Here is a 27,642-nt window from a genome sequence, read left to right as displayed (position 1 = left end):
CCCGAACCTCACACTCAGTCTTAGACTGGGTCAAAGGCCAGAAGATAAGCAGGCATGTGGAAGCGGTAACCTGATCCAGGCTTCCTGTGGAAACACCTCAGACTTTACTGCGATGCTTTCATGTCCACGGGAAGGCGTGAAAAGGCTGGTGAGGGTCAGCTAGGGTGGGGTGGGGGGGTGACCTGGGGTAGCGGGAGATACAAGGCAGCCCTGTGTCTGTGTCTCGGTGTTACTTTTACTAGCTGCTTTGCTACATTCCCATGTCAGATGTGTGTTGAGATGTGACCCGTGACAGGGAACATCCTTTATGGTGGAGCCTCGGGTTACAGCTTTACGCTTAACAACTACACCACTAAAACAGAAGCATGAAAGCTGAAACACAAGCCCGTTCTCATATAAACACATGTCTGATTAGTCTGATCACAATCTGTGATGAATATTCGGATGTGGTTATGTCAATCCGTCCCTTCGTTATCGTCTCCGTCGGCCACTAGCTTCCAGTGCATCACCAGCACGAAATCCCCCACAGAGCTCTGCATCCGGCTGGCACAGCGTGCTCTGCCATAAAAGACACTGGCTGGTCGCGAGGGAGCCTGCAGGGGGTGCATTCAAAGCAGCGCTCCCACGGTGAAGTGTGCCCTCAGAAGTGCACTCCGGAGAGAGCGGTGGGCGTGCATGCTTAACATGGTTTCTTACTGTAAAGCTCTCCGAGTAGACAGTAATGGCTGTGTATGAGCCCGAGAGAATAACAGTGTGTGTAAAAGCTCTCTTCATGTGCACATGTAACATTATGTGTTTTATGGAGCGCAGTACGTAGATAAAACTAAACTACAGCAGCAGTGGGCTGGGCTGCGCTCCTGTGCTCATGAATATCTAAAACCATTCATGATTTAAATAATATGAGGTAAAAAGAAAACCTTTTTTTTTTCCTTGCACACTGGAATGACGAAACTGTTAGCAGTGCACTACCTCACTGTGTTTCCTCGTAGAGTTAAGCCCGCGGGAGCCTGTGGAGCCTCGGGACGAGGAGCTGCCCGTGGTGGAGCAGTTACTGGACATTTGACTTCTGGAGAGGTAAGCGGCTTTACTGCTGTACAGCATCAGGTCCTCGTCTGGAAGAACACACAGGGTTAACAGTGAACACGGTGAAACTTCAACATGTCTTACAGGCAACACAATCCTTTTTATGCTGCAGTCTGTCCCTCTACAAATTCAATAGCACAGTAAACAGACCTCTAGCTCAGCTAGCTTACTTTGTGTTGTAGTTCTCTAAAGTTGCTAAAGTAATTTAGCAAAAATGAGAAAGTATCCACATGCTGTAATATCTAAACATTCCAAACTGGTAGTGAACCACAGTAAACAAGCTAACAGAGGAGCAACAGAAAAAAAGGTGAAAATAAAGAGTTAATAAAGAGTTAAAAATAACAGCTAACCATTAGAAAGAGTAAAAGCTAAAAGTTACTGGCTAAATTGCCAATAATAGAAAATGTTGCTGTGCTATAGCTAAGCTAGCTGATGCTAAATTATAAGATTGAAATAGCTTAAAATATTAGCTTGACCAGGTATTATCTATTAAACTATGTGGTAATAGTAGTAAAGTGTTAAAATAAACAATAAAAAACAACCAAATGCTATTAAAAATGCTAATGAACAGCAACATAGAAATACAGCATTACCAAGCTGCAAAACCACAGAGATAGCTACAAATGAACTGTAATTGCTTCATGTAAACTAATATGAACATTTTTCTTAAAATGAATAAGAATAAAAGGCTAAAAAAAGTCCAGTGAACCACTGAGTTATTAATAATTGCGTTTTTAATATTATTATGATGCAAACATCCAGCTCAGGACAGGAAGCTGAAATAAAGGATATGGAGGAGCATGTGTGCATCATGACCCACATCCTTGTTTACCTCCTGGGTTCGGTATGTTCACTTCTCACTACACAGAATGTTCTCTTAAAAAGCAGTGCATTTCTGTGACAGGGAGGCAACGTGTTGCCATGTTTGTGTATTTTCAAAGTCACTCCTCGTGCGTTCACTTATTGCCGACCAGCTGTGATGTGTGCGCTTCCTACAGCTTCACGTTGCAAAGTCATTTATAAGGAACGACACGTTCCAGCCAGTCCCAGCTTCCACTGCTGTGTGACAGCGGAGGAGAAAATACTGCAGTGCAGGAGGAGGCATGATACTGCATTATGTGACTGTGCAATAGTACACATTTATCTACATCCCATCACAGTGCACACATCGCCTCTCTGCTCTGATATGATGTTTCATGACCTTACTCAGCATTATGACTGAAACCCTGTGCAGAAATGCCGTCTTACTGTCGCCGTGCCGTTGTCCCGAGCCTTTCCTCTGGTGGCTGTTGCTGCTGTGTTCACTCCTCTCCAGGGAGGACAGAGCACTGTTCACAGTACCATTGGCCTCCGTGCACCCCTGGGTGCCATGCAACCTGTCCTCCCCTGGGGGTGGCTCTGGCGGAGGGGGCAGATCTAAAAACATAGTTCAGAGTGTTTGCTTTAAAACAAAAAAAAAACATGTACATTTCTGAAGGAGTGTTTGGATTGTGGTGCAGGATTTGCTGATAGTAATGATTTGAACTGGACTCCTCTCACCTCCTTGTATATCTCTTCTGTACCCCGAGCTCTTGGACACTTTTTTTTTCACTCTTGATTTTTGGTTGGGAGGAGTGCATGTATCTGCTGGAGATGAGCGACTGTGCACTGCGTGAGAAGAAGGGATAAACAAACAGTCAGTGGGTGCTGTTATATGGACTGTATGTGAAGCTTCCATGACCTTGTTTGCTTCCAGTCACTTTACCGGGTGTAGTGGCGCTGACGTTGTCTTCATTCTGAGCCGGCCCCTGGCTGTGGAGGCAACGTTGGGCAGGACTTTGGCACTGCAGCGTGCCAACCTCTGATGAGCTGTGATGCTGTTGGCCGGAGAGGTTGGGGTTGGACTGGGTGAGCGGCGGGCTCGGCGCCTGGGGGACTGGCACTGGACCGCAGGGTAACCTTCTGCTATGGGAAGTAAGGGCAACATGTTACTGGAGGGAACAAATCAGACGCTAATTCTCACAGTTGAAGAGTGAGGTGCAGGAAGACATTTCATGGAGGACTTGTGAAATAGTTTGCCTGGCTTTTATTGTTATGATCTATCATTATTTAATTAACATTTTCAGACATAAAATACATTTAATAAATACCCTATTATTGATTTTGGTAAGCTTTCATATGTCTTAAAAAAAGACAGATGCTAACAGGATGCTAACAAGAGGCTAATTTGGACTACAAATGTCATCAAGGTGTTTCTACTACGGAAAGCTTTATTGCTGTCGATCATATTTAAGTTTCAAAAATCAAAATGCGCTGTTTGTACCCTGCCAAACAAAATGTGTAAGCATGATCAAATTTTCTGCAATCAAGATAAGGTGGTTAAAACTTCAAACAGCACTGAGCGCCACTACACTGCAGCCACCAATATGTTTTTATTTAACAGCTTTTACAGTGTTACAGTTTTAACCTAGCATTAGCTCGGAAAGACTGGCTACTTTGATTGCACAACTTCTATCTGAAGAAACACTGCAATGCTGAACACACACACACACACTTCACATGTACACAATGGAAGTATGAAGCATTGGTCTGTAAAGTGCACATTAGTGAACATTAGCACCATGAGCTACTGGCCTTGTGATTCCAAGTTGGGCTAAAATGATTTGTACTTATAAAGATAATAGTTTCTCATACCGTGACAGATGCTGGCCGTCTATGTGGTTGAGGCGGGGGAGATCATGGTTTGCTCTGGGCTCCTCGTGGGGTGATGGGGTGAGAGTGGCAGTGGATTGGTGACTGTAAGAAGTGGCCGGAGAGGAGGCGTTGTTCCTCTGTGGGGGGCAGGGTCCATCCTCGCAGCCCTCCATCAGGTAGGTCCTCTCTGGGAGGGGAGGACACCACTCCTCGTCTGAGCTGTGAGGACAAAGCAGGCTGTTACAGCTCGGCGGCACGGCGCACAGCTGCGGCTGCTTCTTATCTCTATTGTGTGCTGTTAAGAGATAATGTCGAGCAGCAGCCTGTTTGTTCAGCGGTGCCTTCGAACCAAGCTAGCTAGGAGGCTACTTAAAGATTAATGATGTTCTTTCAGGACCGACTCAACTTAGAGGGTCTTGCCATTGGCAAAACTGCAGGAGGCTAAGATTCCACTTGGGTGGATTTGCTGCTATGAGAGTGTTACTGAGTGATAGTTTTGCTCCGAGGTGGCAGAGAGCGAGTGGTAAGGAGGAACACATCTAATTGTGTTTCCAGGGTGGAGAAAACAGCTAAATCACTAAAGCAATTGACCAAGGCCGGGCTAATTGAGTTGTTAAGGCCAGAGGCATAAGAGCTACGTTTGGCTCGATACTTAATGTGCCTGTTAGAGGTGACGCTGAGTCTGAGTAATGATGCAGCCGTGTAAGAGGTGTGTCTGACTAACCCTATGTCCATGTCCTCGTGGTCTGGGAGCTGTTCGTCCTCCTCGCACTGTTCCAGCTCTCCAATGGGCGGAGGTGGGGGCAAGGACTCCATCCAGGTCAGAGACGGGGTCTTGACAGCCTTTCCCATGGCCTTCTGCTTGGGCTTACCTAGAAGCACAGCGATTCACTTGAAGAAGAGGAAACAACTTTGCCTTCTGCACATTTAAAAACAACTAAATTGCCAAGAGAGGCTGATAAATTATGCATGTCCTTCTTACCACTGCAGCGGTCCGGCTGTGCGTACTGAGCTCCAGAAGGTCCTGGCTGGGTGATCCAATGCCCGTCCTCCTGCTGCTCGCCGGCGTGGGCGGGCGCCTGCTGCCCCTGATTGGAGAAAGGCACGATGGAAGTAGAGGCGTACGGGGTGGTGGAGGCATGCTGGGCGTAGGTGAAGCTGTGCAGGTCTTCGCTGGTGGCGTCGATGGTGCTGTAGATGGGGCCTTCGGTTGAGCCTCCCATGCTGTACTTCTCTGTCTGGTTCAGGTAGTTGGAGATGCCGGCTTCTAGAGAGGACAGGGAGGCGGTGTTCAGGACAGTGTTCGTTTGTTTTAGGCACAACAACAACCCAAAAACAACAGGCGCTCCTACCGTTGTAGTATCTCTCAGCTGTGTCGTGATTGCCGGTGCAGCAGTTGACGGCGTCTTTGCCGTTGTGGACCAGGTTGGTGGTGGGCCAAGAGTCTGCCAGCCATGGGTAGTTGCCCATGTTGCCTCCCAGCACGCCGGGCCTACAGAGACATTCTGCCATTAATTTATGCACAACAGCAAGACTAGCAAAACATGCTGATCATAAAAAAGTAGGATATAAATCCAGTACCTTCCGTTGAGCCCAGATCCTTCTCCGTGAGGAAAACCAACTGGAGAAGACAGACAAAGATGAGAGTGATGAGCGACTCATGCATCTTACATCCTCCTGTCCCACTTCGCTTCTTTTTATGAAATCTGCTCTCAGCATTGCTCAGTTTTATTTTCCCACCAAAAAAGAGTCACAAAGTTAAGTTAAGTAGTGCAAACGTGCATTTATACTCTTCTGGGTCTGCAAACAGACTACACTACAGTGGGACCTTATGTAGAGCAGGCAGTCACAAAATACACTGAAATGTATTTAAATATGAACTGCCCTCGGCAAACAATCTGATTCCCCTTTCCACAGGTAATTTCCATGACTGCTTTCATAAGTATGAGAAAGCCTGAGGTCAGCAATAACAAACCCAGACCTGCCGGTGTGTAAGCAAAGGAGGCGGTGTAGTGGCTCAGCTCCTTCCTCTTCTTGCGGCGGCAGTAGATCCAGACACTGAAGCCCATGAGGATGACCCAGCAGGCTCCGCCGATGCCCGCGATGAAGGCCGGCTGCTTGACCACGTCTGTGATCTGCTCGGCCAGGCTCACGCTGGTTTCCTCGCCGCTATCGCTGGCTGTGCCGCCGGGCACAGAGGGCTGTTCAGCCGGCAGCTCTGAGGGAAAGAAAACAAGGCGGGGGAGGTACAATAAGAAACTGAGGGCAGATTGAATCTTTGTGGATCACTGGCTTTATTTGTCCTGTACATTTCATGTAAACATTTTATTTCTTTAAAGCCACACTATTTGCACCTTTATAATTAAACTAAATGAGTCTCAGGCTGGATGGAAAATTAGAATTTAGACCTGTGGTAGTGTTAGATGTGAACTGTAGGACACCTGTAGGATTCATCCTCTCAGAACAATGAAAAAGATAAAGTTACAAATATTGACATAGTACACTACCACCTGATATTATGTCAGTTTCATTGGTTAATTCACTGAAGTATTTACTCCTCACCTGATTTAATTCTATTCCAGCCCCCCATGACAAAGCGGGTAATGGATGGATGGGTCAGCCAGTTTTTTTTTTATACCAAATTAATTTTTGCCTATTGTTTTGGTAAAAATGTAACCCTGCATACTGGAACACATATGTAACCTAACCCCATGTGAATTAGCCTATGGCTGGGTTAGCCCAGCTGACTTGAGATGAACTACATTTTGACCCAGCAGTGTACATAGAGCAGCACTGGAGCAAAAGGAATCAATGGGATGTTCATGGTTATCCTCTGGGAACCATGAAGATCTGTGCAAAACTAAATGGCACTCCATCTAAAATTAGCTCAACAGAGCTAACAGAGTTTGAAGCTGTCTGAACATATTGACATTATTTTCAAATCAATGGTGTGTTGACTCACTGAACAGGACAGACACGGGCTGACTGCGAGTGCCGACGCCAGCGCTGGTGACTGCTGCCACCTCCACCTGGTAGAGCACGCCGGGCATCAGGCCCTTCAGCACCGTGGACAGCGTGTTACCATCCACTGTCCTGTTGATGTAGTATCTGGTCTGGTTGTCTCCACCGCTGCCCGTGCACCAAACCTGGATACACACAAATGTTTGGTTAACATTTCGGATACTCTAGATATTTGTTTCAATCAGTGTGGATCTATTTTTAACATGTGTGTGTTTTGTGGATTGTGTGCTGCTCACCCTGTACTCCTGGATGATGCCGTTCTGCATGTCGCTGGGCGGAGGCTCCCAGGAGACACTGATGCTGGAGCCGTTGCTTAGCTTCACTGTTGCCACTGTAACGGCTCTTGGTGGGGCACTGGGGACTGGAAGAGACAGGATTCATTATTATTACTAACCATTACAAAAAAAGAAACATGAAAGTGAGTCGTGCCATTACAGGAAATGAAGGTTTACTGAAGGCTATACAAGTTAATAATGTTTTGCCAGACTAAGCTACTGAGGCAGGTCCATCTGAAGTGCTGGTGGCAAAAACTGTCTGTTCCCTTGTTTTTTAATCTGGAGGTTGGATCAACCGATACAAACCCCCAGGCTGCAAAAAAAATGGCAGCGTGGAGGCTGATTTTAATAAAAATACCAATCAATATAAATGAAGCCAAACGGCAGAGGATATAAAATTAACCCCAAAACGAGATAACATTGACTGAGATTCTCGGTGTGTCACACAGGCTAATGAACAGCCATTTCCAAGGGCACACAGTATCCAAGACAACCTATCACAATTCATTCAAAGTAACTCTTTGAATCTCTCTGTGGTGTCGCCACATTCGTTACCTTCTGCCGGGGTTCGAACCAGCAGCGTTCGACTGTCCCTGCCCTGGAATTCATCGAAATAAGGACGGATCTTTATCTCGTACTCCGTTCCTTTCAGCAGGCTGGTGAGGATGCTGCTCCGCTCCGAGGGGGAGTTGATGTCCTGGAGAAGCCATGTCCCCCCACTGGGTCGGTAGAAGAGACGGTAGCCCTGGACATACTGAGACTGACGGTCGACCTGAAGAAAAAAAAAAGAGGTCAGCATTTGAGGAATGAAGTATTATTATATATTTCTCTCCGTTTTCTAAATGTCACTCACATTCCAGGAGACTCGGACGGAAGATGTTGTCAAGGTGACGGGATCTTGAAGCTGGACCGCCACCTCTCCCAGCTCCCTTTGCACCTGCCTGTGGTCCACGCCCTGACCTGTAGGACTCACATCTAAGGGGGGAAACACACACGTTCCTTAGAGTCCTTAGAGAGCTGCAGACATGAATTGTTGTTTTATTTGTGTGCGCACTGACCTTGTGTCCTGACCGGCTCGGAGATGGGGCTCGGGTCGCTCAGGCCGTAGGGGTTGACGGCGCGGACGATGAACAGGTAGATGGTGTTGGGGAGAAGGCCCGTGATAGTGTGCGTCTCCATCTTGACCATGTCGGCTACTGTCTGCCACTTGCTGCCTGCTGATTGGCTGTGAAAGGTGAGAAGCATGAGTGGTGTTAATATAATCAGGAAATAGTACTTTATGTTATGCCATTATCATGCATTACTGTGTCTGGAGCATTTTACAGCTGTAGGTGCATGACATGCTTACTGAAAAGGAAAACATACAATCCATTCACAAAAAAATACATTTCCAAAAGTCATAAAAAAAACAAGAAGGATCATTTGCAATTAAAGCTCATTGCACACTTGATTTAAAAATACATTCTGAACTAATGCCATAATTGTCTCTGAAATTCTGATTCAAGTCATAATTTTTTATAAGCAGCTCTAAAACAATGAGGGCTTCTTACGGGAATAAGGTTTTTACATACATTTTTCAAGATGTTTGTGTATAAATCACATAATATGAATACTAACATAGCTTGGGTGAGTTTGCAAACTATAAAAGAGAAGTGTTGTATTTAGTGTGGGATGCAGGGAACGTACTGAGGCATCTTTCTGTCTTTAATGATTATTTTAAACTCCCCGTACAACTTGAATTTATTCTCTAGCCTTACATCTATTCAATAAAAATACTAACACATATATCCATTCGGAAACATATTGTTAATAATTTGCTCCTGAAACATGTCGTTCTTGTAACAGTGGAGTCTGGTTCTATAGTGGCAGACAGTGAGCCTCGAGGCTTTCTGTCTGTGCCTGCATGTCTCCTGAGACTTCATCAAGTCTTTCTGATACTGTGTAAACAAACAAACAAACATGTGGAGACGACATTCAATCATTTTTATGCTTTATGCTATTGGAATGTTTAAATAATAACATTCTATTTTAAGATTATTTGGGTGAAAATATATCTTATCAAACACAAATCTATAGTTTGTATTTAATAAATGTAGCAGAGTATACAGATAACACATGAGCCTGTGAGGGCCTAAACCAGTTCTAAAATGTTCTGCAATGCTGATCTGATGTGCAGATACACCATTAACCCATGCATGCTCAGATCTCCAGGCACAGGCAGGCTTCCATTTCTGTCTTCCTGTAATATCTGATAAACAATAAGCAGATGTGAGCAAAGTTTCCTGGTTCAGACCAAGGATCTCCTCTGTCCCGATGAATAATGTACTGGTGCTTGTGAGGAGGCGCAGCTGCCAACAGGAAATGGGGGCATATTCTTGGCCTTGTGGCACTCCCTCAGATGCATTATCCCTCATCCACGTCCCCCCTCCCCATCTTCTCTGTGAATTTATTGTCACCTTGGCAGAGCGGCAGCCACAAAGGCCTCCTCAACCATTTGTTTGACACTTTTAGATTTTTCCCGAGGGTATTGTGTGTGTGTGTGTGTGTGTGGGGGGGGGGGGGGCGCTGAACTTGCAACAATTAGACCAACGACTCATGAATACTCGTGTTGTGAGTGTGTGCTAGATTCTTTGTGGAAGTGATGCTCCGAAGCAGTTCACACAGGGCTCACAGACAAAATGAATACCAGGAGGACTGAAAGTCTGTCTATGCACTTTAAATAAACACCATTACACCTTGCATATGTATCGCATCTACCACACACACACACACACACAAGCGACCCTACAAACAAACCTCAGCACCTCAGGCAAGGAAATGTTATTGCAAACATCCCAGCGGTCCCCTCCAGCTGCTTTATAAAGAATCAGTTTGCGTTATTTGGAGACATTCAGCCGCTGCCAGGGGCCACGCGGACGTCTGGATCTGATTAAGCCCTGCCGGTGTTCCCCTCTTTATCGAACTGGAAGGACACATTTCCTCATAACACTGCCTATCTTCATCTGGAGGCCTACTTCCACCCGGTGAGCCACCCATGACGGCCAGCTGAATATGTTACTAATTAATCCAAGATGGAATCTTCTCAGGTGACGGTACGTGAGGGTTTCTGCTGAGGTCCAGCCAGGATGGGAGGCAGTCACAGAGGACACTATAGTTTCACTTGGATCATGCAAAACTGGTATGGGGGACCTTGTTTTGATTGTGTTTGGAGTAAGAAGCTACTAAACCACTACCCTTGGTCTATATCACCGATGCTTATTACTTTTACATGAATTAAATTAAACAAAATGACCTGTCCAGGGTGTACCCTGCCTCTCACCCATAGATAGCTGGGATAGGCTAGGTTAGGATTTGTAATGTAGTAACTGGTGGAGAAATGTAATTAACGTATTTTCAGGAACTAATTTCCTGCCCAGGTGTCACAAAAAGAAAAATAGTAGAATTCCTTTATGATCATAGCATACTGGTGTTATTGCATGAGCTACATCTTTGTCATAATATGTTTTTTTGTGTCTAAGCAGCATGAAATAAACACCGAGCAGCAGGATGTATGGCAGCTGCTTGCATCCAGTGAGTCAGACTGGTTACAAATGCCTTCACTCTAGTAAGTCTCTCTTTTTTCTCCTGCACATTGTGTCTTTATTTCAAGGCCTGATGCTAATTAATTAATGCTGTAGCTGTAGTGTGTAGCTCGGAATAGCCACGTTATTCTTTGCTTGGGTGGAGTTTCCGTGTCGTTGCTGAAGTAAACTGATTTGTCTTTAAGCAGCTCGTGGTTCAATAGAAGTGATACACATATACAGATTAAAAACACAAAAACTCATTTTATCTGTGATGCTTCACTCACCTGAAGGCCTCGATGATGTAGGAGGTGACGGCTGCTCCTCCTTCATGAGCGTTGGGTTGCCAGGTCAGAGAGACGCTGTTCTTGGACACGTCAGTGACGATGGGTTTGTGCGGCGGGCCCGGCAGCTGGAAGGGCTCGGTGGCCTGAGCTACGGATGGGTCTGCGCTCTCTGAAAGAGGAGGAAAGAGGAGGGGGGGCGGAAAGCGATTATAACCTGCCTTTAGCTTTGTCATTAGTTGCTAATGTTGACTGAAGATTTGCATCTTCCTCATTCCTCAACAGAACTTTGCTATTAAATCCCGATCCATTAGGATGGTAATAGTCATATAATAAATGTAGGTGTCGTTAGAGCAGCTTGTTAATTCCATATAATGAAATCTTCACTGCTGGATATATTTTATGAGGTAATGGCTTATAGAAAAAAAAAACACAATTAACGGTGTGCTTGCCATCACCATATCTCACATTTACATCTTAAGCTGTGTAGCTATTGGCACAATCTGCACACTTTGCTGTAAGACCAGCAGGGCTGACATGCTTTGTTGCAGCCACACACACACAGTTTAACGTCATCACTGTTAATTAATACCCAGATTGACAGAAAATCATGGTTTTTATTAATTTCGATGCTGCACATAACTTCTCCTCTTAATTATATACAGCGTGTTGTTATGTGCTGCCTCTTCACAGGGCTGTCATTTGCATGCATTTAAAATCACGCAGAGACAATTTACCTTTGACTGTGAGCACTCCACTCCAACTCGTCTCTCCACTGGAGCTGGAAGCCAGGCAGGTGTAAACTCCAGAGTCCGTTTCCTGGCAACAGTAAAAAAAAAAACGTGTATCATTAGTTTAGCGTGCAAAGTGTGTGTGTGAGCGTGATACTATGTTAATGCATCCATTACCAGTGATTGAGACTAAATGTCATATCTCTCAAAAGCAGAATGTTTGTGCTCAGAATACTGAGCAGCGGGACGTTGGCGTGGAGGCAACACAAAGGCAGGTAGGTGACTCAACCTCCACTCCACGTCCACATCAAAGTAAAGGCTGCATATTTAGTATAGGAATATGTTCATCTGACTGAGAGTCACACGTTTAGAGTTGTCACTGTTTTTTGTAGAGCTCCGGTTATGTATCTGTGATGAAAACTGAGCTAACAATTAGGAGGCACAACCACTGGATTACAAATCCTTTCCTTACTCATCAGCAACCTTAAATCAATACTTTTTAAAAACACCCCTCCCACCCCAACAACAAAAATTGACATGATAAATGAGAGAAAAGTATTTGAATACATTATTGTTATTATTAATACCACAGAGAAATGAGACAAATGTGAGAAAATAGAGGAAAACTAAAAACAAAACACAAAATGAATCAAACTGTATATAGTAGAGTTACTAGTAGAGTATGTGATTCTCTATAAATTGTATATCATTCTTGATTGACAGCCATTGCTTGTAACTAATTCTTAGTAATGTCCTCCCTTCAAGCCATAAGAAGCATCTTAAGCAATAGAATGAATTTTATTAAAAATCTTAGCCAAAAACTCCAAGTATTGTTCCTCCTTCCCTCAGGTTTAGAGTCTGACTGTCATTCTCTTTCCTTCAATGCTCACATCAAATAATGTCACCCGGTCTGCTTACTTCCACCTTTGCAATATCAACCGCCTTCGTCTGTCAATCACACACTATAGCACCGCTGTTCGTGTTCACATCCTGATCACATCCTGATCACATCCGGTATCGATTGCTGCAGTTCTCCTCCCATTGGTCTACCTTACACGTCTCTTCTCATACTCATAATTCTAAGCATGACACACCCATTCTCAAACAGCTTCACTGGCTCCTGGTCCACTCACAAACTGCTTTCAACATTCTGCTCCTCACCCTCAAAGCTCTCCATATCCCAGCACCTCCATACCTCTCTGACCTCCTGCACCTCAGACCTCCTTCAGCCTCGCTCCTCTCCACCCCACCTGTCCTCGGAACATTCAGCTGCTCTGCCCCCAAGACTCTGGAACTCTTTACCTAAGGACCTCCATACCATTGACTTTCTCCCTTCTTAATCCATTGTTTTATATTCTGTCGTTGTTTTGTTGCTGTTTTTTATTTTGTGCTATATAAGGTGTCCTTGAAAGTTACCTATAAATAAATATTATGACTATTAAATAATCTGATTGTTAGATTTACTATAATCTTTCTGCATGTTGTAGAAATAATTACTGCTAACCGCATATTAATATTTACATTACCTAACATCTGCTTTAATTAACTTCCTCCACTTTGGAGATTTTGTTTATTTTCATTTTATTAAATGATATATTCTCAGAGGACCTATTTGAAGTGAAAGCTAAAGCTCAAGCTGGTGGCTTTTATGTTTCTCATCTGATTCCTATGCAGCCAAGGAGGAGAGTTAAAGCAAGGATCAAAGGGCTGAATTTTAATGACTGGCTGGAGCTCCAGAAATTTCTGAGGCGCCAAGTCTTTCTACTCAACAGCTACTTAGCATTCTGGACAGGCTATGAGCAGATGTAATTAAGAGGTGTGTGATAAATGTGCCTGTGTGTATATATATATATATGTGTGTGTGTGTGTGTGTGTGTGTGTGTGTGTGCATGTGAATGCTGGCTATTTTTTTAGGGAGGCAAGCCAAAAGCTAGACAGGCTGTGAAATTGCTTACAACGGTGGGAGACGTTGGGGTCTCTACACCAGGGAATCATTCAATGTGACACTGAAGTAGCAACAACTGGCAGGAGCAGCGACTCTGAACGATGTCTGTTCTTTGATCTTCAATTAATAATGTAAAATCCGTAGTATCAGCTTTGTGATGCAGCCGTTTGCCGAATGAATAGCTTGTATTTTTGCACGCATAAGCGCACAAGCATAAAAAAACAACAACGAGATGACTAAAAGGAGTGGCAATGCAAATGCCATGAAATGCAAAAAAAAAAGAAACCCCAGGATCAGCCATCTTTTTCTATTTCTGAGGAGATGCATCACTTTCACATTGTGGCGCTCAGCAGCTGGTGGCGGCAAAGCCGTGAAAGCAATGTCACGCAATGCAGTGTCAACCTGCACATGAATGCTGTCAAATAACAACAGGCTGTCAAAGTGCTCTTTTAAATATTAGAGAAAAAAACAAAAGCTTCAATGCACTATTAATGTAGCCAAACAGGAAGAGAAGGAACTTCAGAATAAAGGTGACATAAATATTCAATCAAACTTTACAAACTGAACTATCCACAGCATGTGAACAACTATGCCATCACACTGACTTGTCTTGGGGAGATATCCACTAATGTTGACATGCTAACCAGCTGGCTGCAGGCTTGTGTAATACCACTTTAAAGCTAAGTCAAGGCGTACCCTCTAGTCTGGCCTCAGGCCAGCAAGAGAGGCGCCCAGTCACGGCCGAGCCACAATAAATCTGAACCAACCAGATCAAGCAGGGAGTCACAAACACTGCCGGCTCCTAACACACGCATTTAAAGGCAAATTCACCAAATAGTCACAACTTCTCAGTTACAAAAATAATTTTATATGCAGCTTTGAAGTTGTTGCAACTGTCGGTCAACATGAACTCCATCCACATTCTAGTCACTCCTATAATACTGACCCAGAACAATATATGTATATATGAGAGAAGCTGATGCTAAGGCAATCCTCGTCTTCCTCCCTCAGTTTTTGCAAGTTCTTGATAGTATATTTCAAACTTATGTAGTGCCTGGAGTTAAGTACATACACTGTATAAAAATGATCTGTACATGAGGTCAATGGTCCGGTCCACACTCCCATTGGGACCTGAAGTTGTGCTGTAGATGGAACACACATACAACGCAACTGGAAAACAGCACAAACTTTCCTGCCAGGACCCCAGCTTGAGAAGTAGTGTTACTGGTTTCTAGCCTAGAGGCTCATCCAATACCAATCAGTGTGATGATCTGCTGGATAAGCCACATCATCTCTTTTACCCAAGCGCCCGATGTTGGAAGAATACAGTGTTTGAAAGCACAGCAAGAAGACTTTTTGCAGTGACAGCTCTGGACACCACTCAGATAGACCCACTTGACTTGTTTGGTGCTGACACAAAAAAGGAAAAGTCCAGGCAGCAATGCCCAAAATGGTGGAGCATTGTGCGGCCTCATTTTAAGTATGGGACCAAGCAAAGAGCAAAAGTGGATTAAAGAGTGGGTTTGTAATCTGTGTCCAAAGTGATTTAATGACCCTTTTTACCCTGTTCTTACAGGACTTGAACGTATTTTCTACTTGTTTGTCTGTGAGATGTTTTACTCCTGTGTACTTTAGTTCATCAATTTATCGGCAGGCCCGCAAATCCAGCCGGGCCTTCCTTACTCACTTACTCAGCGGCCTCAGCCGGTATTACTCCCACTGAAAACCTTATACATTATGCAGAGGATGTGCACAGCAGGACCTATCATGACTAATGCCTCGCTGATTGCCGTGCATGCGATCAGCCATTCTCCTCTGCTGCATCTGTGGGGCCGGCTCATCAGTAACAGTGACAGAGGAATTACTCAGGCCTAAGTGGCTTGTCAGAGCGTCCTGCAGGACACGAGACAGGTGACTCTGCCTCCCATACAACATCCCCTTGTTGCTCCTCCTCCTCTTTCTATAGGCTCTGACCTTGAGTTGACCTGTGTGCTGGCTGATGATGCGCCTGTCTGAGGGGTGGCAGTGGGAGAGAGGGAGGGAGAGGGGGGACGGGTCCCCAGATGGTGGCGTTTGATCGGCGGATGGAGACTCGGCACGGAGGGTGGGAGGAGTAAACAGCCGAGACACCTGACTATTAATCAAGGCCGGCAGCTCCGGGCGCTGCGCGAAGCAGATTGCTGAAAAATGGATGAGGCAGGAGGAAGAGAGAGCAGGGAGGGGAGGCAGCTCTGAAGGTAAAGAGTACAAACACTTATTCCTATATTAAGGGGATATTTGTGCCTTCTGCAGGATGCATGCTCAGTCTCCTCCACACCGAAGCCTGATGATGATCATCATGTTTTTGGGTGGGTGCAGGAGGGAAATGTGATTACAGGCTATAACACATGCACACTGGATCTAAAGTCAACATGTGAACTCGATTTCCTGCTTTAACCTGATTACTCGTGGTTAATCTCTTTACATCCACGCAGTTCTTCTCACACTCCTCCATCTTTGTTTCCCTTCCTTTTCTCCTTACCTCTTACCACACACACACACACTCATATCAACCATTTAACAGCACTGCGCACACACACACACACACTTCCCGTCTGTCCAGGACGTCTTGGCACCAGAGTGAAGGATGGCTGTGGATCTGGCAGCGATCCCAGGGTAATGGCATCTCTTCAATGCCAGGGTACGAGGAACAAACAGACCATCTGTCCCGCTCCAGGGACCCAGATGAAATCCACTTATTTATACTGATTATTTCGGGGTTAAATGTGTTTTATGAACGCTGATTGCGTTGTTTTTCTATCTTGGGAGTTTGTGTTTAGTATTTAATACATGCTCTCTTATGAATAACACATATGTAAAAGAATAATGTGCTGTGACATAGCACATTATGGCAAATGTAACCCCAAAAGGATGTGTTGTACACCTGGAGACGGACCACGCTGTTTGTTTTGTGGGTGCCACTCTTTTTCGTCATTGTGCTTGGCCACTGCTTGGTGGCCTCAGGATTGCACCCTGTAAATGATGTAGACCTGCTGGTTTTATCACGTGGTGACATTCAGCATGCATTGGAGCAGCCAAGTTAGAAGCAGCTGGTATGAGGATCACCCCAGTCACAAGTCGATGGGGACTGACTCAGTTTTGGCGTCACTGACAACTTGAGGAAGTGCAGTTTTGCCACTTTATCTTTCAGAGGTTTTTGCTTTTCCTTAACCTTAGCGAGTCATCTTTAACAACATTTCTTTCATCCATCCTTCTAGATCAAAATGTCTGCTGCAAACTTTTCATCTAACACAACAGCAGCTTGGCAACTGTGGCACTGAGTAAAATCTACTGAAATCTGTTGGATGGATTGTGATGGATGAGATGTAATAATGCAGCTTTTCCCCAGACACTATTATCAAATCCAATATCTGTCGGGAACTTTGGGAACAGACACCTGCAGAACAATTGACATTCCAATCAGCCTCATCAATCACACTAACTATGAGCATTGATTTGTTGCTTTAGTGATGCACTCCAGCAACATATGTCTGTGGATGCTCTCACTCATCCAGGTCATAGTTTCGCCTCTCCTCTGAGTGGTTTCTTCTGTTCTGTTTTTTATGTGCTCAGGACACATGACTAAGATGTCTCTTGTTGGTTAATGGTCAGTTAACGACTAGGACTAGTTAACAAGATGATTGTAAAATGTGCTATATAAAATAAAATTAACAGCCCATCGTTAGGGTTTGAATGGGGTGAAACCTGCTAGGAAGGGATGAAAGGACAGAGCTGTAAACAGGTCAGAGCTGATGCCTCAGCCCTCCCCCTCTGTTCAGAGAGGGTTTATCCAACTTCACATAGATGCTTCTTTGACTCCTATTTAAAACCATCTGTCCTCTCTGTCTACAATGTGGACATTCTTGTCCTGGAAGGAGTGACCACTCTCTTTGAGGTGAAGGTGAACTGCTGAGTCTTGTCCTGAGGAGCTGGCTCTCCTGTGCTGAGCCATCCTTCTGTGTAGTGGTTGTTTGGTTTCACCAATATAGAGATCAGAGCTTTCCTCACTGCACTGAACTGCATAGATTACATTGCATTAGGTGGAGCTGGGTTTAAAGTGTACTGGGATCTGATGTGTACTGAACATCCTTCTGAGTTTCTCAGACACTCCTGATATATATGGGATGACAATGTTTTTACTGTGTGACTGGTCCGGACAGAAACATCCAGCTCACCTGGGAGGAAGTCAGAGACAACAGTCTGGCATTTCTTGACTGTCTTGTGCACACCGAAGCAGACAGGAGCCTAAGCACTGAGGTTTACCATACAGATCAGTATCTACTTTTTGATTTACACCACCCACTGGAGCATAAGCTGAGTGTCATCAGGACCCTACAACACCGGGCGCAAACAACACCCAAAGGCAGGAGGAAGAACTAAGAACAAATAACCACAGCTCTCAGAACATGTGGCTACCCAAACAGGGGCCTGGTGAAAAGTGGGCGCAAAAAAGGGAAAAGCAGACAGACCAGTCTTCAAAAAAAAAATCCTTGAGTTGAGTTGCCTCGATTTAAACTCTTGGACACTCCAGTAACATTTCCACAAGTGAGTGTGTGACCTTCTCTCTAAAATCTGAAGCACACAAATGTTTTTATCTTCAGTTCAAACCTAACCAAAGCCTACACACAACTTCAACATGCTGTTTGACAGCCCTCCAACGGGTTCCAAAGCCTGAGCATTTCCAAGTTGGTGCTCTCAGCTGTCAACCCATTCCCCTTTATTCCCACATGACATGAAAGCAGCATAAAATGTACTTTAGGCTTCTGACTCCCAGCTATTTCTGCTTCTCTCGCTCACCCTCTCCTGCTCTACCTCTCTCTTTCTCTCATTCATCCACTCCTCGCTCATGCTGATGTATTGAGGATTTAATTACAAGTCTCAGCGATCGTTAATCATTAAGAACCCACAATCAATTAATGCGTGAGCCTCCTCGAGTCTCGTCGCGGCTTCAGTGACCTCAGGTGCTGCTTTGTACCCAGGAGGGAATTCTGGGCAGAGTGGATTTCATTAGCATGGAGTAAGACTGCACTAACGACTGCTAATGGCCTTGGCGCGCTCATTATCATGGTGATCACACCTCACCGTCCTCCCCGCCACCTTTCCCCACCTCTCATAAAAACTCATCATTTGAGTCAAGTGTAAAAAAGTCGTCTGTTTAAGTGCTTCATTCTTCCCTGTAATTAAAAGTGCTGTTTTATTTTGTGTTTACTGCATGGAAACTGCATCATCTGTGATGTGCAAACATGTAGACTGTTAATATATATTTTAATGAAGGGTGTGCTGTCATGAGATGAGGGAGTAACAACTACACAGAGGTCATCAGTGAAAAATTGTGAATTTAAAATGACACTATATATATCTTATTTTCATTTTCTGTTACAAATCAATGTATTTAAAGGGCCAGTTTGTCAGATTTAGTGCCATCTAGGGGTAAGGCTGCAGATTGCTAGCGGCTCACCACTACCTTTAGCTGTCTGTCAGTTGACTGCCATAGAAACATATTTTGTCTGTAGTGAGGGGCCCTTTAAGTCCCTTATGCTGGTACCTGGAGGTTGGTGATTTGAAAGGTGCCATTTTCCATCAAGCTGATCCGCCCATCGTTTCCCAGGATCCTCTGTCCATCTTTCTCCCACTGGATGCTGGGGATGGGGTTGCCCATAATGTGGCAGTGTAATTGAGCAGTTGAACCAGGAGCCATTGTGTGATTGGCTGGTCCCTGGCGGATAATGGGAGGAACCCGGTCTGACGGTGCTGTGGAAATAAAGAAGAGTCAGGATTTGATTTATATTTTTCTTCTTTAATGTTTGGCCCAGCAAGGCATGTGCTTTATTCCTCTTTTTTGAAAGGTAATTTTATATCACAGCATACTCTGAGAATGGGAAAAAAACTCAAAACAGAGGATGTATCTTATAGAGTGCACACTGATTTGATTCTAAAGCATCTGACTATTTGCAAATATTTGGAAGGAAACTACTAAAAGATATATTTAAGGAACAGTTGAAACATTCGGAGAAGGAGTTAAAAAAAGATAATATAATATTGGCAGAGTGTCCTGGCTGGTTGCCTGGCAACCTCGCATAGAGGAAAAAGCACACATGTTCACTGTATGCTTAGAACTACGCTAAGCTGCTTCATGTTTACCATACACTCATGAAAGGTCATTAAACAACACTATAAAACACTGGGTAGCAGAAATGTATACTGTGTTGGCAGACTTTATGTATTCAGGCACAGCAGAGCCGAGTGTTTGCACTGTGGGTTACAGATCCTAATGGCTGCCTGTGAAACGGCAGCATGACCTGCCATGTGAAATGTAAAATGTCACTGGAAGAGAACATGCAGTCCCACAGGCTCTCAGGTCCACCTCTCTCTGGTCCTGCTCCAGTTCAACATGCAAATCGATGACATAGATTTTCGGGCAGGGGTGTGTGGATACACTCCCGTCGGAGAGAAGGGCCACTTTGCATGATGCTGAGTGGAGGCTCAAAGAATATGTATAATTTATCATGTTTTAAAGCACCTTTTGGCAGACAAGGATGTTCAGTGTGTTCTTGGTGGATAATTACAACATCTACTGTATTTCCTTTTAGACTATATTCATATATATTTTGTTGTTAGTTGGAACATATATGCCGATTTGATTTACAGCTTGTTAGTTCACCCTCGTGTTGCAGCCACATACAGTGATCTTCAAGGGACATATAAGGCAGTGCTCCACGTCTGTATGTTCAGTCTTAAATGTAAACAGCCCGCTATGCCAAGTAGAGTTATGCTCAGTTTGGACAAGTTAAATAAATAGTGGAAAGAGCTGAACTCTCCAAATGACAGAGCGAAAATAGAACATTTCACTCGCGCCGCAATTTGACATTGTGTCCACATACGTTCCCTCATCTGTATTCCGTCCTGTCACAGGCTCTGATATCATCAGAGAAAATGCGAAAAGTCAACTCTAGAGTTAGATGGAGCTGAACTAAATCCCTGTTTATTCCCTGATTGGGGAGGATGCAGGGAGCGGAGCGCACTTATTTGCATAGAACTATCACCAGTTGTCCCTTTTGATTACATCAGATCAGGCCTCCTGCTGTTTGCTCATTTGGGAGGAATGAGATTTTAATCTGAGGTGGAATTTAAGGGGTTTTAAATTTTGGTTGGTGCACATGTTGGGCTGAATTGATTAATCATATCGGAAGTGATAAATGTAAAATTTAGAGGACTACCTGAAACAGATGGTGATGGCTGCGCACTTTTTTAATTAATAAAAGGAAGCTGTTTCTGTAGCAGGTTATAAGACAGGATGTTTAATTGTATTACTTGCTGGGAGAGTAGCTGTTAAGGTCCAGATCAAATATGTCTTATTATTAGTATAAAACATTTAGAAAGACACACAACACAAATTTCTTTGATTTTAGATTTGACAAAAACGTAAATAATCTGGAATCAGTGTGTACAGCATGTTTCTAAGTGCATAAGAGGTGTTAGCAAAAACTAAAAAAATGATGTAGTATTTGGTCTCAAACATGATGCATTCAAGGCCCATTGGACAGTTCAAAGTTAGAAAAGTTTGAACGCTTCCTAATTATAATAAACATTCAGGGAGTTAACAGCAGAGACAAGCCCATGAATTATGAAGGCTTTTTTCCTCTATAAATATTTCAACCAGCAATCACTGTGTCTTCATTGTCATCACTGTTTACCGCCCTCTGAATCACTCAGAATGTTTTGTGTAACCAGGTTAGAGTGTGTCCACACTCACCGCTTTCCACCTCTAGCAGGGCTTTGGTCAGGATGCTGCCAGCCACACTGATGGCCTGACAGATGTAATAGCCCGAGTCTTCCACTTGGACATCAGCGATGGTCAGCTCGCCGCTCAGAGACACAGAGAAGCGGCCGGACTGGGACGGCTCCTGAATGGGGAACAGCAAGATCTGGAGAAGAGGGAAAAAGTGATGGAGGGTATGAGTCATTTCACTTTCTCCATAATAACCCAGGCATGTTAGACCCGAACAGGTCAGACACTGAATGAATGACAAGGTCATTGAAGCAACAACACAAAGAACATCATGTGAATGCCGGATATAAACTGCCCCACTCACAGCTTTATTAGGAAAGTTTGCAGCCGTGCACAGTATTCATCCATGAATGAGACAGTTTCCTTTAGATCAAAGTTTAGGTCAGTTGAAAATAAAGACGCATAGGTCTTTGAATGTGGTGTAATGATGGGAGAAAAGCCAGAGCTGTGCCTGACCATGAAGGCCAAATGACAGATTTACTACTTCTACTGGTTTGGTATATATTTTTAAATTATTTTAGTTTTTTCCCTTCAGTGTCTATATCCAAAAAAAAACAAAAAATCAGGAATAATTGGTGCCAGCTTTACAAGGATTACATCGACGCCATTAGATGAGTTTGCTTCCGGACGACAGCAGAAATAAAAGCCACAAAAAGCCTAGTATAAAGAATCCCTTTCCTTTATGATACAATCACAAACTTCTATCCCTCTCTAATTTCTCACTTGTGTAAACCTGTGTATTCTCTTGATATCTCACTGAATACCCATCATGCTACCCACATACTTCCTCTTCCTCCATGCTTCCTCCCTTATCTCTCTCCTCCACACTTATTCTCCCTCTCACACACACACACACACATTCTCCATTCCTCCTCCAATCTCACCCTCCTCCCCTCACCACCCTCTAATCTGTACCTGGGAGCCATGCTACAGGCACCCACGCGCTCTCATCAGGCTTTTCAGTGCATTCCAACAGGCTGCAGTGCTTATCATACGCTCCTCTTTCTCACACACATACACACACACTTATGTAGACATACAGGCCTGTGCAGACTCACGCTTTGGTGAATAATAGCCTGTGTGGATGATGGGAAAGTGAGGTGTGTGTGCATGTGTGTCACTCTGGCACTGAACTACAGCAAAGGATGATAAAAGGAAAGGATGACATGACAGTGAGAAGAGATGCAGGGCTTCTATAAAGCACATATATCAGAGCAGCATGAAAAGGAACTAGCATAAACGAGGAAGATCTTGGTAGATCTTGTCGGTGTTTATTAAAGTGACACTGCTAGAGATGGCATTTCATGCACACGCGTCTTGAACTGCCAACCTTGTGATCAGTGCTCTAAATCCTGCTATAAAACAAGAAAAGCCAGGACATCATCATGTCCTTGCTTTCACCACGTCTCCTCATTGCCTGTTGCTCAAAAGCCAACCAACTAGTGGCAACAGCACATAAACTAGGCGCCTCAGACGCCCCGACATTGTCTTAGAGCAGCCTCCATTCTTTAATTGAAAGCTGCGAATGTGTTTGCTTCAAACTGCAGGTAACATTCTGAAAGATCATGTTCAGCTTTCAGCAATGTTTTAGAAAGAACGGAGCTGGATCACTTTGTCCCTTAAAGACTCCTGTGGTCTGACATACACAGATTTTCCTCTCCTAGAGATAAAGAATGTTAAACCTTTATTTTTTGTGTTTTTTCTTCCTTTGCAACACACATTTTTGTATTCAACTCATGGTACTTTAATCACCTTAACATTGCACGTTGTCTCTAAGTAGATGGACAAAAATTCATCTGCATAGCTGCAATGTGACACTACAGGAATGCACGGCGTAGTGTTTTGCATAGACAGTGAATATAAACGACAGATCCTGGGCACATGTACACTCACTGTTCTTTGTGAAAAGCATGGAGGTGGAACCGCCTCTGGTTCTGCTGAGCCAGCATCGCAGTGCCAGCTTTGGATTTAGACAGTAGTGTGCATTTTTTTGTTGCCACACCACAAAATTATGTTTCTATTATTTTGTCCATGCTGATTAGTAAAGGAGGGTAGCATTAGCTAGGTGTACCTACTACACTGCGCCAACATTATTCTGCAGCCAAAAAGACAGATAACAAAAGACATCTTTGTGTGGTTTAGTTCTATGGCTAACTCACTCACCATGTGACAGCTGCTATATAATCGTATGGAGCAGCCATGATGTGCCTCATTTGTAAAATCATCTCATTCCATAACCTGCGCTTAGCCCGTTAACCCACCCTGCCACTCAGAACCGGTGCTGTAATCCCCCCATTCTGTCAGGTGCAAATTGACCCTGAGACCCTGATGGATGCCTGGCAGGGAGAACGTGTTTCACTTTTACACATATTATAGGACTTTTCTTACCTGGCTGCCTTCTTTCTGCCAGAAGACGGCCGGTGGAGGGTTTCCTTTGGTGCCGCAGAGGAAAGTCACTGTGCGTCCCGGAGCTGTGATCTGGTCCCTCGGACGAACAACGATCTGAGGAGGCACTGCAATACAGAGAATACAGTTCAAAACCTTATGTGATGTGATGTTCTTGCATGTACTGAGATTAGTACAGTGATCATTTATGACACCATAGTAACACACATGTGCACACACCTGTAAGGAGCAGAACAAATCTCTGCATAGATTATTTAACTCAACCTGACGCTCTGTTGCCTCCTTGTTTAACCTTATTATAATCAAACACAATTTTAAGGTATTCCAAGTGACACATTATAAAATAAGAAGTTCTGATAAAGCCCAAGCTGCACCATCGGCGTCACTCATGCATGGAAATGCTAACACAAACGACAACCATGGGGTTGAGAAATGAAGCCAATTTCCTCCAGTTCCTCTAGTGCCCACTTGAGCCTGGCCTCTGAAGTGAGTCAACCCTCATAGACCTGCATGTAAAATGTCCCACTACACAGCAAAAATACAAACATTAAACATGTTGCTGACTTGCTTAAATGATATATATGCATACAATTCTGAATAATTAAGTGTGTATGCACTTTGATTGACAGGTGACGAGAAGAGAAATATTCAGAAATCTTGTCCTTTCTTTTAATTTTATGGTGTTTTATTTGTAATAAAATACAGTAGAAATGAGTTCAGATGGTTTTCTATTCACAGTACATAACAAATCCTTTAGCAGTAATTACAGGCCTGATATCATTGATGAAGCAAACATAGAACTGAAACAAACAGATTGGCCCCATGAATCAGCCCCATTACTTGACACCCATCCAGGTATTTTTGTGGCTGGATATTTGATATTAACATTTGAACAGTGCATCACTATTTATGTATTCTCATTGAGATACAAAGCCACTGTTTATTATGTGTAGCTGTGCACAAAAATGTAGCTATAACATCTGCTACCGCTGCTATGCTTATTGATGAACTTACAGACTGTGCAGTCAATTTAATGTTGTGGTGTAGAGCCTATCAGAAAGGCCAGCTCAGACCCCACAGAAGCCTAAATCCAGGTTTGTGGGTCACCTTTCTGATCCCAAGCATCAGGCTAATCAGATGTCTTTGAACACAGATGGAGGGCAGGAGGGGAGAAAATAAATGGTCCCACTTTCTCTCTGCAGCCACTCCTTATCCACACACACACACACACACACACACACACACACACACACACACCTCTTTGATTTCTATTGATTCTGTAGCAAAGTGACAGGCCATCCTCCACAGAGGGGAGGTGTGAATGCATAATGATGCCCTCCACCAGTCCTAATTGATTTCTCATCTTCCCACCTGATCTCCTGCTTGGCTTTTATTCTGCTTTCCATTAGCATTGAGGGAGATACAGAGAAAGAAAGGGAGGAGGAGAAGGAAGAGGAGGAGATGCTTCCTACAGAGCACAAAGGCAAGGTACAAAAAAAAAACAGTAATACAGAAAGTGACGAGAGAACAACTTCCTCTGCCTGCTGCCAAGAAACTGAGGATAATAAAAAGTAAGATACGGATGTGTAAGCTTTATTTCATGCTGCATATGCACATGTCCAAATGTCTTTACCCCACAGCAGGAGGGTGTCCACGTGTCAAACACAGGATAAACGACAGCAAGCGGGGGGTTCCTGCATGGGATGGTCAGGGTCATGTCCTGACATCAAACATACCCACCCACCCCCCCTAAACACCTCTCTTTCCCTAGAACCCTAAAGGTCAGCTGCTGTTTTGCATGTGTTCTACAGAACCTCCGCTGCTACCTCCAGGACAGACTTCCTGTCAAGTCTGATGCAAGGCCTGAAATATTAAAGAAATGCTGTGTAATACCCACTCCTTATGTAATGCATCTCCAGGATTGTGCACTCACACATATCACAAGCACACAGTGAAGACAATGTAGGGACGCCATGTTAAGCAGGCTATTTAACAAAAAAAACTTGTCAACACCTGAACAGCTTTCTCGTATGCGTCGTAACTTTGACCCAAATACGGCGACAGCTCCGAATATTCAGGCTATTAAAATACCATTTTTGGTGTGCGGTGCTGCTCTGTCTGGAGGATAACAATGTTTGATTTGAGGAGGCAAGCCGGCACACTGCCTGAGGCTGTAATAAATAATTAGCAATAATGGGTGCACACGGCGCGACACTGAGCCTTAGATTTAGGGCAGAGAGAAACATTAGCATCCTCACATGGGATGGGGATATGGAACGGAGCAGAGGCGCTGAAATATACATGACAGGAATCTGCAAACAATGCCTAGGTGTCACATGGAAGCTGTTTGCACAGCACATCACTTGTACGCTAATTTAGCTTTTTTGTATGACAGCTTGCTCTTAAAAAAAACCAAAAAAAACTAAACTGTGCTTATCAGCCAGAGTGGCACCTTAATTTTTTTAAATTTTAAGGAACCCATAACTGGATCTGCAGGAGGCAGTGTCAAGGAGGTAAACGGCTAAATAAAGAATGAAACAGTCCAGATAGGAGCCTGGAGATTTCTTTTATACGCTGGATATTGCCAGAGTAGGAGAACACAGGCGGACATGCCAAGAGGGAGGCAAAAATAGATGAGATGCTGCAAGTTACATTTCCACAGCTTTTTACGATAAGAACTGTCAGACTCAAGGAGGGGAGTCTGGTCTGAGTGCAAAGTGCTTAGTCTCTTTGAATGTGTCATATGATGAGCAGCAAAGACTGCATTTAAAGTTAAAGGAGAAGACCGGGATTTATATGGATTTAAATTTGAAAAAAAAAACATTATGTTGTATATTGTATGTGTGTTGATCAATTTGGTATGTTAAGTCCCAGCTTATAGCAGACATGACCTAGTAAGATTGCAGATGACTCATGGAAAAGTGAGCAGGGCCCTTATCCAGACTGACATGCTCATTATTTGTCGTCACATTAAAAGAAAGGGTTGCATGTCTAAAAGAGGCTCCGTCTGCATGCCGACCCAGGTACAAGTAGTTTCAGTAAGTCTCCCAGATCATGAGGCTTGTAATTGTACTCTGATCCAAGACTAGAATCTTCAGCACCTCTGGGTTTAGAATTTTGGAGAATGAGCAGGCAGGTTCATTAAAGTTACTTGTTTCAACCCATCCATCCATTCTTAATCCCATGGACTGGCTGGAGCCTATCCCATCTGTCAATGGCCAAAAGCCCTGGAGAGGTCTGTGGGCTGCATAACAAGGACACAGGGCTGGTTCTGGCTGACAGGCCATAGTTTGCTCAGGTTTGGGCTATGCAGTATATAAGAAGTTCATTTCCCACCTCATAGCAGCAAGGTGCCTGATTTGAATCAGGCTGGGGCCTCTCTGTGTAGAGTTAACACGTTCTCCCCATGCCTGTGTGGGTTTTCTTTAGGTACTCCGGCCTCCTCCCACTCCAAGGACCTTCATGTTAGGTTGAATTGGAGACTTAAAAATTGTTTGTAGGACTCCATGTGTTGTTTGTCTCTCTATGTTAACCCTGCAAAAGACTGGCAATACATCCCACCTAACACCTAAACAGATGCAGATTCAAAATAAGGCAGACTCAACGCACAGCAAGGACAAATAACACTAAAGGAAGTAGTCATGTTATCTCTATGTGACGTGGAAACGGTTTAAATTATGCATAAATGCATTTGTAAAAATTAAAACCTAAAGTGTAGAAAATATTTCTACTAGAGGGTCGTACATGCTAATGTCCCAGAGCCAACATCATTTATAAGAAGACAGGAACCATAGTTTCATTCCCTAGAACAAAATCTACTTATCTAGCCAGTAAAT

The 27,642-nt window shown here is 44.0% G+C and overlaps 1 protein-coding gene across 4 annotated transcripts in view; it reads right to left on the bottom strand.

Moving 5' to 3' along the window:
- The window catches only part of robo3 (roundabout, axon guidance receptor, homolog 3 (Drosophila)), a 71,945-nt gene that overhangs the window by 1,284 nt on the left and 43,019 nt on the right, over nucleotides 1–27,642 (bottom strand). For 2 of the 4 annotated variants that reach the window (XM_028420930.1, XM_028420932.1), the window contains 20 exons: nucleotides 23,789–23,913; nucleotides 21,365–21,536; nucleotides 19,157–19,362; nucleotides 11,634–11,715; nucleotides 10,900–11,068; nucleotides 8,111–8,277; nucleotides 7,906–8,027; nucleotides 7,608–7,824; nucleotides 7,014–7,138; nucleotides 6,719–6,902; nucleotides 5,738–5,974; nucleotides 5,338–5,377; nucleotides 5,109–5,248; nucleotides 4,739–5,023; nucleotides 4,481–4,628; nucleotides 3,757–3,975; nucleotides 2,828–3,027; nucleotides 2,623–2,730; nucleotides 2,332–2,499; nucleotides 970–1,112 (listed from right to left, as the gene is read on the bottom strand). In XM_028420930.1, coding sequence (XP_028276731.1) covers nucleotides 970–1,112; nucleotides 2,332–2,499; nucleotides 2,623–2,730; nucleotides 2,828–3,027; nucleotides 3,757–3,975; nucleotides 4,481–4,628; nucleotides 4,739–5,023; nucleotides 5,109–5,248; nucleotides 5,338–5,377; nucleotides 5,738–5,974; nucleotides 6,719–6,902; nucleotides 7,014–7,138; nucleotides 7,608–7,824; nucleotides 7,906–8,027; nucleotides 8,111–8,277; nucleotides 10,900–11,068; nucleotides 11,634–11,715; nucleotides 19,157–19,362; nucleotides 21,365–21,536; nucleotides 23,789–23,913 — 3,257 coding nt within the window. The remainder of the gene's footprint in view (nucleotides 1–969; nucleotides 1,113–2,331; nucleotides 2,500–2,622; nucleotides 2,731–2,827; nucleotides 3,028–3,756; nucleotides 3,976–4,480; nucleotides 4,629–4,738; nucleotides 5,024–5,108; nucleotides 5,249–5,337; nucleotides 5,378–5,737; nucleotides 5,975–6,718; nucleotides 6,903–7,013; nucleotides 7,139–7,607; nucleotides 7,825–7,905; nucleotides 8,028–8,110; nucleotides 8,278–10,899; nucleotides 11,069–11,633; nucleotides 11,716–19,156; nucleotides 19,363–21,364; nucleotides 21,537–23,788; nucleotides 23,914–27,642) is intronic. The other 2 variants (XM_028420931.1, XM_028420933.1) reach the window with 1 other exon arrangement.

Source organism: Parambassis ranga, chromosome 14 (genome assembly GCF_900634625.1).
Source record: "Parambassis ranga chromosome 14, fParRan2.1, whole genome shotgun sequence".
NCBI classification, from domain to species: domain Eukaryota; kingdom Metazoa; phylum Chordata; class Actinopteri; family Ambassidae; genus Parambassis; species Parambassis ranga.
The sequence above is the reverse complement of the archived record's forward strand: the minus strand, read 5'-3'. Positions and strand labels throughout refer to the sequence as shown.